Source organism: Gigantopelta aegis, chromosome 13 (genome assembly GCF_016097555.1).
Source record: "Gigantopelta aegis isolate Gae_Host chromosome 13, Gae_host_genome, whole genome shotgun sequence".
Taxonomy (NCBI): domain Eukaryota; kingdom Metazoa; phylum Mollusca; class Gastropoda; order Neomphalida; family Peltospiridae; genus Gigantopelta; species Gigantopelta aegis.
Window position 1 is genome coordinate 35596374 of NC_054711.1, and position 17627 is coordinate 35614000.

Sequence of the window (17627 nt, forward strand, 5' to 3'; positions counted from 1 at the left end):
ATGCTTATATCCAGTTACGGTTCAAGCATGCTGTCCTCGGCACAGAACTCAGCTATCTGAATTGTCTGTCCAGGACAGCGGGTTAGTTGTTAGTAAGAAAGAAGAGGGTCTTAAAATTTGCTATGGGTTGGAGCTGGTACCTGGCTGTGAATTTAGTACCTACCAGCCTTATGTCCGATGGCTTAACCACAACACCACTGAGGCCGGTCATCACTATATAGGTCAGGTCATCACTATATAGGTCAGGTCAGGTCAGGTCAGAGGGTTTTACATGCATACTCAGAGCAAGCTGTTGTAGTGCATGCCTGTCATGGGCACAGGTGCCGGCCTTGGCTGGCTCCTCCGTCCAGGACAAGACGTCAATATAATACTAGCTAGTATCTCCTTATATACACAGCTTCAACCTCATTTTCTTTTCTTTTCTTTTGAGAATCAACTCCGACATTGATTCTTTGACAGCTTAATTAAATGCTGAATTTTCCTGACATTGATTTCACGAAACATCTGCATAGTGTAAGACAAGTTGAGAAAATATCGGACCTGTCAGTAGTATTAAATGGATGAGTGTTAACATTCAGAAATTAATCCAATATTTGTCTTAGAGAAAATGTAAATCAATTTCTCTTTCATATGGGAAGACTTCAGGATTTTACTTTGGGGACTTAATTTACAGACATTACACATTTAGTTGAGGGAAGGAAAAGAATGTTTGTTTATTGATGAAAAATGTGAATCAATTTTCTCTTCTTTTTTTAGAAAGACCGTGACCTTTTATTTTTGGGATGTTCACAGATATAGCCAACTTTCTAAAGGAAAGGAATGTCTGATTATTGATCATGCAACAATACACTGATTATTAGAAAAAGAAAGGAAAATATCGTTATTGTTTTTTGTTTTTTTTAAATTTGAATGTTTTAACAACACAATTAGACCATTGTTTACAAGGAAGATGTTGTTTGTATTGATGGCACAATATTTGGGAATATATGTATTTGTTTTCCTTTCAATGAGTAGGTCATATTAAAAAAACCTAGCTGTTTTACAGTGCAATCACTGTTTTAATTAATATTTAAGGATCTGACATTTTCTTCCCATAGCCCATCACTCTTCTGTGTATGTTTGACCAAGAAACCCCTGCAATTATGAAAATGTCCACAGCAAAACAACATGCTGTTAAAAAAAAGAGAAAAAGAATATAGTCGATGGCAAAATAAAAATGCCACATAGAATAAAAAACTCTGTGGTAATATTCACGGTAATTACACCTCTGAAACGGGTTATATCTAAATTCTATAACGGCAATGGGTTGAGTGGTCACTTGAGGTGCTAGTGTCGTAGGATCAAACCACTTTGGTGGATCCATTCAGCTGATTGTTATTTCTTGTTCCATCCAATGCACCACAACTGGTCAAAGGCTGTGGTATGTGTTGTCCTGTCTGTGGGAAAGTGCCTATAATATTAGGAAAAATGTAACGGGTTTCTTCTGATGACTACGAGTTGACTACAAATTGAAAAAATGTAGCTGGTTTCCTCTCTAATTGAGACTATATATGTCAAAATTTCCAAATGTTTGACATCCAATAGCCAATGATTATAAATCAATGTGCTCTAGTGGTGTCATTAAACAAATCAAACTTTGTCAAAAGCAAAATCAAGGCTATCGCTGAAGATCCCTTTCCTGATGTCACGGACGTTGCCAAGTGTCGAGATAATCGTACAGTAGATAACATATTGCTGTAGTTGTGCTGACGTGTTGTTGAACAAACATTCCTTCATTTCACGGTGGGTGGAAAAGTTTCCTTTATTTAACGACACCACTAGAGCACATTATTAATCATCGACTATTGAAAGAAAGAAAGAAATGTTTTATTTAACGACACCACTAGAGCACATTATTAATCATCGACTATTGAATGTCAAACATTTGGTTATTCTGACACATAGTCTTAGAGGGGATTCAACCCGCAGGGAGCAGGGCCTAGCCCAGTGGTAAAGAACTCGCTTGATGTGTGGTCAGTTTGGGATCAATCCCCATCTGTGGGCCCATTGGACTATATTTCTAATTCCAGCCAGTGGTCCAGGACTGGTATATCAAAGATTGTGGTATGTGCCATCCTGTCTGTTGGATGGTGCATATAAAAGATCCCTTGTTACTAATGAAAAAATATAGCAGGTTTCCACTCTAAGACTATAATTATTATCTCAAAATTACCAAATGTTTGACATCCAATAGCCAATGATTAGTAAATCAATGTGCTCTAGTGATGTCGTTAAACAAAACAATTTTTCTTTTTTACACCTACCCACTGACTTGTTAAACTTGCTCTGGGTGGGAGTCGACCGGTACCGGGATGCGAACCCAGTACCTACCAGGCTTAAGCCTGATGACTTGGTCACTACACTACCGAGGCCAGTGCATTATATATACATATAATAAGAATCAATTCTTGTATGGTGCTTGTCTGGGACAAAGCAAACTGTGTGGAATGTTTTTACTTGTCGATCCAACAGCCCGGAGTTGAGCACATCCCAGTGTTCCGGTGTCCCCACATTAGCTGGCTGGAGAGCTGCTTAGACTGGAGGAAATCAATATGACACTTTAATAGGCTGGAGTGTTGCCGGACATACAACTGGCAGGACAGTATGATCCTCTTCATCAAATATGGATTTATATCACACTCAGAGCGACCATGTCTCAACATATATACACTCCCATACATAAGTGTACGAGACGGGGGGGGGGGGGGGGGGGGGGGGCACATAGCAAATCCCCAAATTCGGACAGAAGCGATAGAGCTATTTGGGCAAAATGTGCTAACCTGTGGTCTTATTTTTTACCATGTCTTTCTTTCATTCTACCCACAAAATTAGTTGTAATGGATGGAAAATGCATAGTGATTTGTTTGTAACCCTATAGGATGTATACTACCAAATCAAATCCCATAGATGACAGTAGTAACATATGTAGCTAAAACTCCTACCTGCAGCGTATCAATCGACATAAACGCCATAGATATAAATACTACCACCCCTCACACTTAAAGTGAATCAGAAAAAATTGGGGGTCAAGCTGCTCGTTTCTGAGATAACGGGTAGCATCTATGACTACCCTAGTTCCGCACAAAATTCGAGTACATTGTTTTACAAGTACCCCATACATGTTTCAAGCACAAGGCTACTTGACACATTGGTACTAGATGAAATAAAATTGCATATTTTTTTAACCCAGATGAAACTATTATTTTTTACAACCAACACACTCACATTTATAACCAAACACAGGACTTGTGGTGTTCAAGTCTCTATCAAAAGTTCAGTGCACCTCGACCCAGCCAGAAGTTATTTGGTTTAGTACTACCTATATAGCTGTTTGATCTATGCTTATATAATAAATTTATAAATGTTGTTATCCAGATTTTAGCATTTTCGTTTAATTTGGGCAAAATCCAGCCTGCCTCCCTGTAGAAAAGTGGGCGAGACGTAGCCCAGTGGTACAGCGCTCGCTCGATGCACAGTCAGTGTGGGATCAATCCCCATCAGTGGGCCTATTGGGCTATTTCTCGTTCCAGCCAGTGCACCACGACTGGTATATTAAAGGCTGTGGTATGTACTAACTTGTCTGTTGGATGGTGCATATAAAAGAGTCCTTGTTGCTAATCGGAAAGAATAGCCCATGAAGTGGTGACAGCAGGTTTCCTCTCTCAATATCTGTGTGGTTCTTAACCATATGTCTGACACCATATAACCGTAAATACAATGTGTTAAGTGCGTTGTTAAATAAAACATTTCGTTCTTTTTCCCTACAGAAATGGGAGCCTCGTACACATATGCTCCCATAATGGATGTTTTATAATCTCAAGTGATTATGTCTCTATTATGCATATTCCTGGGTCTAAACATGACAAAATATACTGTTGGCATTTTGGCATTTTAAAATGTTTAGCTATAGGCCGTCCCATCTTCCTACAAACATGTTTTTTGTAAATATTTTCAGTTTGGTTTGACGTAAGAAGAAAAATAAAAGTGTTCTGAAAATAAATTTAAAAAACTATTTTTGATTCCAATTTAAAAAACCCAGTTGGTTCAGAAATAAATAACTTGTAGTAAATTCAACAATATGAAAAAAGGCGTTCTCTGCTGGAAGAGCTATAGATTCAGTTTGACTTATTGCTATATATTAGCTATAATTATAAATTTGGATATGCTAATTCTTAAAACTTAGGGCCTGTCCATTTAGCATTATAGCCACACATGCTGAAGCAAAATGATGACAGCAATTGCTCACCTTTTATGTGAAACAAAAGTAATCTTTGCTTAAGGGTGTCTACTACCAAATCAAATCCCATAGACGACAAAAGTAACATATGTGGCTAAAACTCCTACCTGCAGCGTATCAATCGACATAAACACCACAGATATAAATACTACCACCCCTCACCCTTAAACCCACTCTCCTGAACAGACAGCCCAGATAGCTAGGTGTGTGCCCAGGAAGCGTGCTTGAACCTTAATTGGATGTAAGCATCCGACGCCATATAACCATAAATAAAATGTGTTGAGTGCGTCGTTAAATAAAAACATTTCCTGGATGTAAGCATGAAAGTAAGTTGAAATTAAATAAATCAATCAAGCAAGTATTGAACGTTTAGTTTTGAACTTGATTTAGTATCAGTAGGCCATACGCATGTCTATGAGTCACTTTAAACAATTCCTGTGGCTCTTGTGGGATGAGTCATGCAGTCTGACAAAAGCAAAGTGATCAGTAATAGTGATAAGCTTATAAATACATGTATTAGCACTTTCATTGATAAAGTTTCTTTTATTTAATAACACCACTAGAGCACATTTATTTAATAATCATCGGCTATTGGATGTCAAACATTTGGTCATTTTGACATTTAGTCATAGAGGGAAATTTTTACATATAGTCTTAGAGAGGAAACCTGCTACATTTTTCTATTAGTAGTAAGGGATCTTTTATATACACCACCTCACAGACAAGATAGCACATACCACGGCCTTTGATATACCAGTTGTGGTGGGTCATACATGGATGACATAAAGAATAATACATGAGTGGCCGTTTTACAAGGTTTTTTTAAATGTATCTTAACGAGCGAAAGAAAGTTTGATACATTTTTAAAGAATGAGTTGTAAGATAAATGGTATCTAATGGACACGAATGTATTAGTCTGTTTCTTACATATCCTCAAAAACCAGGTTTTAAGGAAACTTTAACATCTTTTTCGACTGAAAGTCATATACAGCCTTTGCACTTATACACGTAACAGACAAATGATTGTCAGGTAATTGATTTTGATTGTGCTGTTTTTTCATTGGATGTGTGGCATTGATTATCTGATCATCACCTAGGAGCAGCTAGTTATATGTCTTGAAATTGTTAACACACGTAGCTGTGTAAACAAGTATGTGTTATCAAAAATAACAAATGATGTTCTCACCAACAGGTGTGTTAAATAATGTCTGCAAATAATATGTGGTTTTTATGTTTAGCCTTACACAAGACTTCTCATGGTAATAATTCAAAGTCAACTCTTTCTTTCTTAAATTAATGATATATTTGCCATGTAAAGTGTGTTTTATTTTCTTGTAATCCAAAATCTAACATTCTTTTATTAGTAACAAAAACCCATTAGAGACATTTCCTTTGAAAATTTTATCCACACAAACTAATGCGATTGCTTTTTTTTCATTACCATGGTTGGTGAGGTTGAAACGGTGGAAAACACCACAGAAATCAATACTGTTTTAAAAGGTTCTAATCTCTCTAGGGAAACTCTTTTGTATTCACCATGTATATATGTAACTTGAGTTTGTGCTGCTGTGTGCAACGTGTATGTATGTAACTTGAGTTTGAGCTGCTGTGTGCAACGTGTATGTATGTAACTTGAGTTTGTGCTGCTGTGTGCAACGTGTATGTATGTAACTTGAGTTTGAGCTGCTGTATGCAATGTGTATGTATGTAACTTGAGTTTGAGCTGCTGTGTGCAACGTGTATGTATGTAACTTGAGTTTGAGCTGCTGTATGCAACGTGTATGTATGCAACTTGAGTTTGAGCTGCTGTATGCAACGTGTATGTATGCAACTTGAGTTTGAGCTGCTGTATGCAACGTGTATGTATGCAACTTGAGTTTGTGCTGCTGTATGCAACGTGTATGTATGCAACTTGAGTTTGAGCTGCTGTATGCAATGTGTATGTATGGAACTTGAGTTTGAGCTGCTGTATGCAACGTGTATGTATGTAACTTGAGTTTGTGCTGCTGTATGCAACGTGTATGTATGTAACTTGAGTTTGAGCTGCTGTATGCAATGTGTATGTATGTAACTTGAGTTTGTGCTGCTGTATGCAACGTGTATGTATGTAACTTGAGTTTGTGCTGCTGTATGCAACGTGTATGTATGCAACTTGAGTTTGAGCTGCTGTATGCAACGTGTATGTATGTAACTTGAGTTTGTGCTGCTGTATGCAATGTGTATGTATGTAACTTGAGTTTGTGCTGCTGTATGCAACGTGTATGTATGTAACTTGAGTTTGTGCTGCTGTATGCAACGTGTATATATGTAACTTGTGTTTGAGCTGCTGTATGCAATGTTTCAGTCAGCATATATATGCATGTGCATCACAGATGTCAGTGCTATAACCACTCACCCTTAAAGTAAATAAAATGAAATGGGGGGGGGGGTGTAAGCTGTTATAATATAGCTTTAGATATAATGGGAAGCATCTTTGACTGTCCTATATGTAGCTCCCTTTTTATATTTTGACAGACCATTCAAAATTGCGCCTAACTTCCTTCATAAAAATGTGCACCATTTCTCTTTGGCTATAATCCAGTGCAGGCGGTCCACCCTCCTTTCCACCCCTTTCCTGGACGGAGGAGCCGGCCGAGGCCAACATCTGTGCCCAGGACAGGCGTGCACTACAACAGCTTGCTCTAAATGTGCACGTTAAACACTCTGACCTAACCTGACCTGACATGACCTGAATGTTCTATAGTCCATCCTATCTTCCTAGAAAAATGTTTTTTGTAAATAATTTTACTTTGGTTTGACATAAGAAGAAAAGTAAAAGTCTTTTGGAAATAATAAAACCCCACTATTTTTGTGTGCAATTTAGAAAACAATCAGCTCAGAAATAAATAACTTGTAGTAAATTACATAGTATGAAAAAAGGTGTTACCTGTGCATTAGAAAACAATCAGCTCAGAAATAAATAACTTGTAGTAAATTACATAGTATGAAAAAAGGTGTTACCTGTGCATTGGAAGAACTATAGCTTCATACACAATTTACCTTTTATCCTACAGCTGCCGTTTCTAGTGGTCGATTACGATGACTGATTAAGGAAACATGTATACTAGAAAATTATTACTTTTGACTTTGCATACACGTGATGTCACATTACACAATTGTTTATTTGACTTCAACATATAGTTCACCGTACAATGTAGGTTAAATAACAGAAATATTAAGGTTTTGTCTTATAATTCTAATAATCTTATGGTCTGCAGGATAAAAATAACAACTAGTTACTGATGTAGGATGTCGGCTTTATCCTGTTCAGACTGAATCTTGTCAAATAATTGATTTAGTACTTACCTCTTTTTGACACCCAATAGTTGATGTATTATTTGTGTTGGAGATGTCATTAAATATTCATTGATTCATTCATTCGTTCATTCGGTCGTTGGTTGGTTGGTTTGGTTGGATGGTTGGTTGGTTGGTTGGTTTGGTTGGATGGTTGGTTGGTTGGTTGGTTGGTTGGATAGTTGGTTGGTTGGTTGGTTGGTTGGTTGGTTGGTTGGTTGGTTTGGTTGGTTGGTTGGTTGGTTTGGTTGGTTGGTTGGTTGGTTGGTTGGTTGGTTGGTTCGTTCGTTCGTTGGTTCGTTCGTTCGTTCGTTCGTTCGTTCGTTCGTTCGTTTATTCATTCATTTATTCCAGTCATATACAATTTATTTCCAAATGTTTAATCATCTACAAATGTGTCCAGCGTAGCTAGTAAGGGCACTTAATTAAGGGCTGTTTTGTTTTATTATAGACATGTATACGTATTCTCAAATTATTTTCTGGCAGAACGCCTGACTAGGGCATCTAAGGACACATGGGATGTGTTAAATAAGCAAGAAATTGTAACATTTAATTAGAACAGCCATAGAGGACTTTGTCCTTTTAATTAAGACACCTGGTGGCTGAATAACACCAGAGACAGAAAGAGAAGACAACACATAATTATGATTCTTCAGTGACAGGGTATTAATCACTCAGAAAGTGAATTATTAACAAGATGGCTACTTGTTCCTGCAGATCCCGTAGTTAATTATCTCCCACAGTGAAGAGTGAAATGCAAACACTGGACACCATTAGCCGACATATCCCCGAGTATTGATCACATTCTAATACTGTGTTGAGCTGGCTCTCCACACAGATATTCTTCTCACTTGCAGTCCACCCGGGTTTGTTGCAGCACCAAAACAAACATTCTCAGTTAAAGGTGCAGTACGTCTCAAGCAACGTGGCAAGCTCTTCATTTTGCTGGTTTTCTACATTTATCATGATAAGGAAGGAAACGTTTTATTTAATGATGCACTCAACACATTATATTTATGGTTATATGGCGTCAGAGATATGGTTATAAGGACCACACAGATATATAGAGAGGAAAGCCGCTGTCGTCACTTCATGGGCTACTCTTTTCGATTAGCAGCAAGGGATCTTTTATATGCACCATCCCACAGACAGGATAGTACATACCATGGCCTTTGTTACACCAGTTGTGGAGCTCTGGCTGGAATGAGAAATAGCCCAATGGGTCCACCGATGGGGATCGATCCTAAACATACCATGCATCAAGTGAGCGCTTTACCACTGGGCTACATCCCGCCCCTTACTTATGATAGATAACTATATTAGTTAACTAACTGACTCCATATATCTGTAATACAGTAAACAAGGCCATTTTAACAGTTTCTAATCATTCTCACTGCTTCTCCTATTTTAATCTGTACTGCTGACTGCTGCCTTTGTACTTAATCGATGCTGCATTTCATAAGGATCCTTTAGCACTCAGATCCACTGTACAGGGTGTATATATATAATGTAACCACCAAATCAAATCCCATAGACAACAATAATAACATATGTGGCTAACACTCCTATCTGCAGCATATCAAACTCCCTTAAGAGCCATGTACAGTGATTGTTGTCATGGTCAAGGTCATTGTGATCTTGCATGGATGAGTGATGGCTAATTAATCAATCAGTATAGTTTAATTAAACTAAATGACACAATCATACTAGCTTTTATTAGGCACTGAATATGTTCTTTTATTAGGCACTGAATATGTTCTTTTATTAGGCACTGAATATGTTCTTTTATTAGGCACTGAATATGTTCTTTTATTAGGCACTGAATATGTTCTTTTATTAGGCACTGAATATGTTCTTTTATTAGGCACTGAATATGTTCTTTTATTAGGCACTGAATATGTTCTTTTAGGCACTGAATATGTTCTTTTATTAGGCACTGAATATGTTCTTTTATTAGGCACTGAATATGTTCTTTTATTAGGCACTGAATATGTTCTTTTATTAGGCACTGAATATGTTCTTTTATTAGGCACTGAATATGTTCTTTTATTAGGCACTGAATATGTTCTTTTATTAGGCACTGAATATGTTCTTTCATTAGGCACTGAATATGTTCTTTCATTAGGCACTGAATATGTTCTTTCATTAGGCACTGAATATGTTCTTTTATTAGGCACTGAATATGTTCTTTTATTAGGCACTGAATATGTTCTTTTAGGCGTATACGTATGTACTACCAAATCATAATATTTTTCATTATGCACTGAATATGTGCTATAGGGTGTCTACCACCAAATCAAATCCCATAGACAACAATAATAACATATGTGGCTAAAACTCTTATCTGCAGCATATCAATAAACATATACACCACAGATATAAATACTATCACCCCTCACCTTTAAAGTTAATCAGAAAAAATTGAGGGTGAAGAGATAACAGATAGCATCAATGACTACCCTAGTTCCACACAAAATTTTAGTACTTGTTTTTACAGATGCCCGATAAATGTTTCAAGCACAAGGCTACATGACACAGTGGTACTTATACATGTAGATGAAATAAAATTGCATACATTTTTTGCCCAGATGAAACTATTTTTTTTTACAACAAACACACTCACATTTATCATCAATCAAAAAATTTGTGGTATTAACTGCTGTATTAAAAGTTCAGTGCACCTCAAACTTTGATTCATTCAGAAGTTATTTAGTTTAGTATATACTACCTATACACATCATTAAGTATTGTGAACAAAGATGAATTCATAAATGCAATGGAATGAATGAATGAATGAATGAATGAATGAATGAATGAATGAATGAATGAATGTATAACGACACCCCAGCACAAAAAATACATCGGCTATTGGGTGTCAAACTATGGTAATGCAAACAAATAAAGTGATGATCAACATCAATATAAAAATTCAAGGTTTAACTAAAAACAGTGTAAAGAACTGTACAAAAATACAAATATCACAGATAGATACGGACTTTTACTAAAAAATTCAGTTTGTACTGTATTGGCCATTCTCAAAGAGAATGTTACATCCCTGCACCACGGTGAGGTTACAGCAGGTGCAGGGGTAAATGCAATGGCAGTAGAAGCTGCTATCTTTGTTACACCCCTGCACCACGGTGAGGTTACAGCAGGTGCAGGGGTAAATGCAATGGCAGTAGAAGCTGCTATCTTTGTTACACCCCTGCACCACGGTGAGGATACAGCAGGTGCAGGGGTAAATGCAATGGCAGTAGAAGCTGCTATCTTTGTTACACCCCTGCACCACGGTGAGGTTACAGCAGGTGCAGGGGTAAATGCAATGGCAGTAGAAGCTGCTATCTTTGTTACACCCCTGCACCACGGTGAGGTTACAGCAGGTGCAGGGGTAAATGCAATGGCAGTAGAAGCTGCTATCTTTGTTACACCCCTGCACCATGGTGAGGTTACAGCAGGTGCAGGGGTAAATGCAATGGCAGTAGAAGCTGCTATCTTTGTTACACCCCTGCACCACGGTGAGGTTACAGCAGGTGCAGGGGTAAATGCAATGGCAGTAGAAGCTGCTATCTTTGTTACACCCCTGCACCACGGTGAGGTTACAGCAGGTGCAGGGGTAAATGCAATGGCAGTAGAAGCTGCTATCTTTGTTACACCCCTGCACCACGGTGAGGTTACAGCAGGTGCAGGGGTAAATGCAATGGCAGTAGAAGCTGCTATCTTTGTTACACCCCTGCACCACGGTGAGGTTACAGCAGGTGCAGGGGTAAATGCAATGGCAGTAGAAGCTGCTATCTTTGTTACTTGGGGAAGGACATAGCTCAGTTGTACAGCGCTCGCCTGATGTGCAATCAATCTAAGATCGATTCCCTTCTGTGGGCCCATTGGGCTATTTCTCGTTCTAGCCAGTACTCCACAACTGGTGTAACAAAGGCTGTGGTATGTACTATCCTGTCTGTGGGATAATGCATCTAAAAGATCTCTTGCTGCTAATCGAAAAGAGTAGCTAGCCCATGAAGTGATGAAAGCGGGTTTCCTCTCTCAATATCTGTGTGGTCTTTAACCATATGTCAGATGTCATATAACCGTAAATAAAATGTGTTGAGTGCGTTCTTAAATAAAACATGTTCTTCCTTTCTTCTTTGTCACTTAACATAGAAGTGGCTATGGACTGGCTATCTATACATGACAGTGATAATTGTTTTGGGACAGTCCAGTGTACAGTCACCATACATACCAGATTTAAATGTTCCTGTGCTAAGTATGGCCTACATCTAGTATCAGTACAATTTACTGAAGAATACCTTGGCTAAATATATACATTAACTGAATTCATCATACAGTTGTGATTGCATGGCATTGGCCCACTACTATTTATAGCATGTGATAACACTGCACTAAATTAATAATGCAGTGATATCTGCACACAGCTGTTTACCACTGTTTACTGGCCGGTTTACATGGAGACTGATCATTGTCTTGTGGCATATTACAACTTTGTGTTTCTAATCTGTGATGTCCATAAAAAACCCAGCGGGGTTGTCAAATATCTGTTTGATAAGATAATATAGAAAAATGTGTTTATATAATTTATATATATATATATATATATATATATATATATATATATATGATGTTTAACACTTATAGGGCAGATTGTTTAATACTGAGGGCTGCAATGTAATTTCATTGCATCTCAAGTACTGCATCAGGGCCACGTTCCACGAAGCGATCTTAACCCTAAGATCACCGTAAGTGCATAGCTACCTTATGCACTAAACGTGATCTTATCGCTACGGTCACTTCGTGGAATGAGGTCCAGGCCTTGATCATTTTGTTCGCATGTCGCTTGGGCAAGCCTAGTTTTTTATAACCCATTTTTTGTTTGTTAAATTTAGGAAATCATTTATATGGTTATGATGGGTTATGAAAAAATGAAATAGGTAACCTGGATTTGACTTTGGGTAACCGATAAATTGGTTGCACAGATTTTCAATTCTCAGATGCCGGCCTGTACATCATGTATCCCAATTATTTGTTCAAATCAGATAGTGAAAGAAAGAAAGAAATGTTTTATTTAATGACGCACTCAACACATTTTATTTACGGTTATATGGCATCAGACATATGGATAAGGACCACACAGATATTGAGACAGGAATCCCGCTGTCGCCACTTCATGGCCTACTCTTTTTGATTAGCAGCAGGAATCTTTTATATGAACCATCCCACAGACAGGGTAGTACATACCATGGTCTTTGATATACCTGTCATGGTGTACTGGCTGGAACGAGATATAGCCCAATGGGTCCACTGACGGGGATCGATCCCAGATCAACCGCACATCGAGTGAGTGCTTTACCACTGGGCTACATCCCGTCCCTAAATTAAATAGTATACAAAAATATAATATATTTTGTTATTTATATGCATGTAAAATATGATGTATATATATGTTTATATAAGTATACATAAGCGGTGTTTTGTTATTTGCAGGAACTGGTAGCGAACACTGTAGAACAGAAGAACTGGCGTGGAATTGCGATTGCATTACTCGTCATTGTTATCGTGTGTGCGTTCATCATAACAGCCATCGTTCTGATGACCCCATGTATGATATTAGTTTTATTTCTCTTTTACATCTAGACATACATACACATCCTATATGACATCATTCTGATAACACCATGTATGATATTAGTTTTATTTCTCTTTTACATCTAGACATACATACACATCCTATATGACATCATTCTGATAACACCATGTATGATATTAGTTTTATTTCTCTTATACATCTAGACATACATACACATCCTATATGACATCATTCTGATAACACCATGTATGATATTAGTTTTATTTCTCTTTTACATCTAGACATACATACACATCCTATACGACATCATTCTGATAACACCATGTATGATATTAGTTTTATTTCTCTTATACATCTAGACATACATACACATCCTATATGTGACATCATTCTGATGACACCATGTATGATATTAGTTTTATTTCTCTTTTACATCTAGACATACATACACATCCTATACGACATCATTCTGATGACCCCATGTATGATACTAGTTTTAGTTTCTCTTATACATCTAGACATACATACACATCCTATATGTGACATGATTCTGATGACACCATGTATGATATTAGTTTTATTTCTCTTTTACATCTAGACATACATACACATCCTATATGTGACATCATTCTGATGACACCATGTATGATATTAGTTTTATTTCTCTTTTACATCTAGACATACATACACATCCTACACGACATCATTCTGATGACCCCATGTATGATATTAGTTTTATTTCTCTTATACATCTAGACATACATACACATCCTATACGACATCATTCTGATGACCCCATGTATGATATTAGTTTTATTTCTCTTATACATCTAGACATACATACATGTGTACACATCCTATATGTGACATGATTCTGATGACACCATGTATGATATTAGTTTTATTTCTCTTTTACATCTAGACATACATACACATCCTACACGACATCATTCTGATGACCCCATGTATGATATTAGTTTTATTTCTCTTATACATCTAGACATACATACACATCCTATACGACATCATTCTGATAACCCCATGTATGATATTAGTTTTATTTCTCTTTTACATCTAGACATACATACACATCCTACACGACATCATTCTGATGACCCCATGTATGATATTAGTTTTATTTCTCTTTTACATTTAGACATACATACACATCCTACACAACATCATTCTGATGACCCCATGTATGATACTAGTTTTAGTTTTATTTTATATCTAGTCGTAAACACACACACCCAATAGGACATCATACTAATGACCCCATGTATATTAGTTTTGTTTCCATTTTATATCTAGATATACATTGTAGATTAACATCTTATACAACATCATTCTGATAACCCCATGTATCGGTACATGTATGATATCAGATTTAGTTCCATTTTATATCTAGAGAAACACATCTAAATGACATCATTCTCATAACCCCATGTATCGGTACATGTATGATATCAGATTTAGTTCCATTTTATATCTAGAGAAACACATCTAAATGACATCATTCTCATAACCCCATGTATCGGTACATGTATGATATCAGATTTAGTTCCATTTTATATCTAGAGAAACACATCTAAATGACATCATTCTGATAACCCCATGTATCGGTACATGTATGATATCAGATTTAGTTCCATTTTATATCTAGAGAAACACATCTAAATGACATCATTCTCATAACCCCATGTATCGGTACATGTATGATATCAGATTTAGTTCCATTTTATATCTAGAGAAACACATCTAAATGACATCATTCTGATAACCCCATGTATCGGTACATGTATGCATATCAGATTTAGTTCCATTTTATATCTAGAGAAACACATCTAAATGACATCATTCTGATAACCCCATGTATCGGTACATGTATGATATCAGATTTAGTTCCATTTTATATCTAGAGAAACACATCTAAATGACATCATTCTGATAACCCCATATATCGGTACATGTATGATATCAGATTTAGTTCCATTTTATATCTAGAGAAACACATCTACATCTAAATGACATCATTCTAATAACCCCATGTATCAGTACATGTATGATATCAGATTTAGTTCCATTTTGTATCTAGAGATACATGTACATACACACACACACACATCCTATATATGACATCGTTCTGATAACCCATGCATGATATTAGCTTTATTTTCATTTTATATCTAGAGATACATGTACATACACACACACACACACATCTTATATACAACATCATTCTGATAACCCATGCATGATATTAGCTTTATTTCCATTTTATATCTAGAGATACATGTACATACACACACACACACATCCTATATATGACATCGTTCTGATAACCCATGCATGATATTAGCTTTATTTCCATTTTATATCTAGAGATACATGTACATACACACACACACATCTTATATACAACATCGTTCTGATAACCCATGCATGATATTAGCTTTATTTCCATTTTATATCTAGAGATGCATACACACACACATCCTATATACAACATCGTTCTGATAACCCATGCATGATATTAGCTTTATTTCCATTTTATATCTAGAGATACATGTACATACACACACATACACATCCTATATCTAGAGATACGTGTACATACACACACACATCCTATATACGACATCGTTCTGATAACCTATTCATGATATTAGCTTTATTTCCATTTTATATCTAGAGATACATGTACATATACACATACATATCCTATATACGACATCATTCTGGTAACCCATGCATGATATTAGCTTTATTTCCATTTTATATCTAGAGATACATATGCATACACACACACATCCTATATACGACATCGTTCTGATAACCCATGCATGATATTAGCTTTATTTCCATTTTATATCTAGAGATACATGTACATACACACACACATCCTATATACGACATTGTTCTGATAACCCATGCATGATATTAGCTTTATTTCCATTTTATATCTAGAGATACATGTACATACACACATACAGATCCTATATACGACATCGTTCTGGTAACCCATGCATGATATTAGCTTTATTTCCATTTTATATCTAGAGATACATGTACATACACACACACATCCTATATACGACATCGTTCTGATAACCCATGCATGATATTAGCTTTATTTCCATTTTATATCTAGAGATACATGTACATACACACACACATCCTATATACGACATTGTTCTGATAACCCATGCATGATATTAGCTTTATTTCCATTTTATATCTAGAGATACATGTACATATACACATACATATCCTATATACGACATCGTTCTGATAACCCATGCATGATATTAGCTTTATTTCCATTTTATATCTAGAGATACATATACATACACACACACATCCTATATACAACATCGTTCTGATAACCCATGCATGATATTAGCTTTATTTCCATTTTATATCTAGAGTTCCATGTACATACACACACACATCCTATATACGACATTGTTCTGATAACCCATGCATGATATTAGCTTTATTTCCATTTTATATCTAGAGATACATGTACATACACACATACAGATCCTATATACGACATCGTTCTGGTAACCCATGCATGATATTAGCTTTATTTCCATTTTATATCTAGAGGTACATGTACATACACACACACATCCTATATACGACATCGTTCTGATAACCCATGCATGATATTAGCTTTATTTCCATTTTATATCTAGAGATACATGTACATACACACACACATCCTATATACGACATCGTTCTGGTAACCCATGCATGATATTAGCTTTATTTCCATTTTATATATAGAGATACACACACAAACCATGGCTCACTCTGTGCATTGCCAAATTAGCCAATTAATGCTCATGGCTACAACATGTACATTTAGTCTTTGGCTAATCAAATGTTCCTTAAATTAACCATATTTTAATCATTTTCAAGGAAATACTCTAAATATCTGAAAATTGTTGAAACCAAAATTTGTTCCAATGTGAGTCCCGCATATCTTACATATATAACATCGTTTTGACAATCTGATGTATATAGTAGCTTCATTACTACTCTGTATATCTAGACAAACACACACACACACACACACACACACGCAGACACACACACACACACACACAGACACACATATATACACACACACACACACACACACACACACACACACACAGACACACACACACACAGACACACACACACACACAGACACACACACACAGACAGACACACACACACACAGACACACACACACACATGTACATACACATACATACATATACACAGACACACACACACACACACACATACACACACACACAGACACAGACAGCATACATGCATACATACATACATACATACATACATACATACATACATACATACATACATACATACATACACACACACAGACACACAGACAGACACACA

At 36.5% G+C, this 17627-nt stretch overlaps 1 protein-coding gene across 7 annotated transcripts in view; it reads left to right on the forward strand.

The window, feature by feature from the left end:
* Window positions 1-17627, forward strand: part of LOC121387331 (dipeptidyl peptidase 4-like) — a 268837-nt gene that overhangs the window by 203095 nt on the left and 48115 nt on the right. For all 7 annotated transcript variants that reach the window (XM_041518372.1, XM_041518371.1, XM_041518368.1 and 4 more), the window contains one exon: window positions 13103-13217. In XM_041518372.1, coding sequence (XP_041374306.1) covers window positions 13103-13217 — 115 coding nt within the window. The remainder of the gene's footprint in view (window positions 1-13102; window positions 13218-17627) is intronic.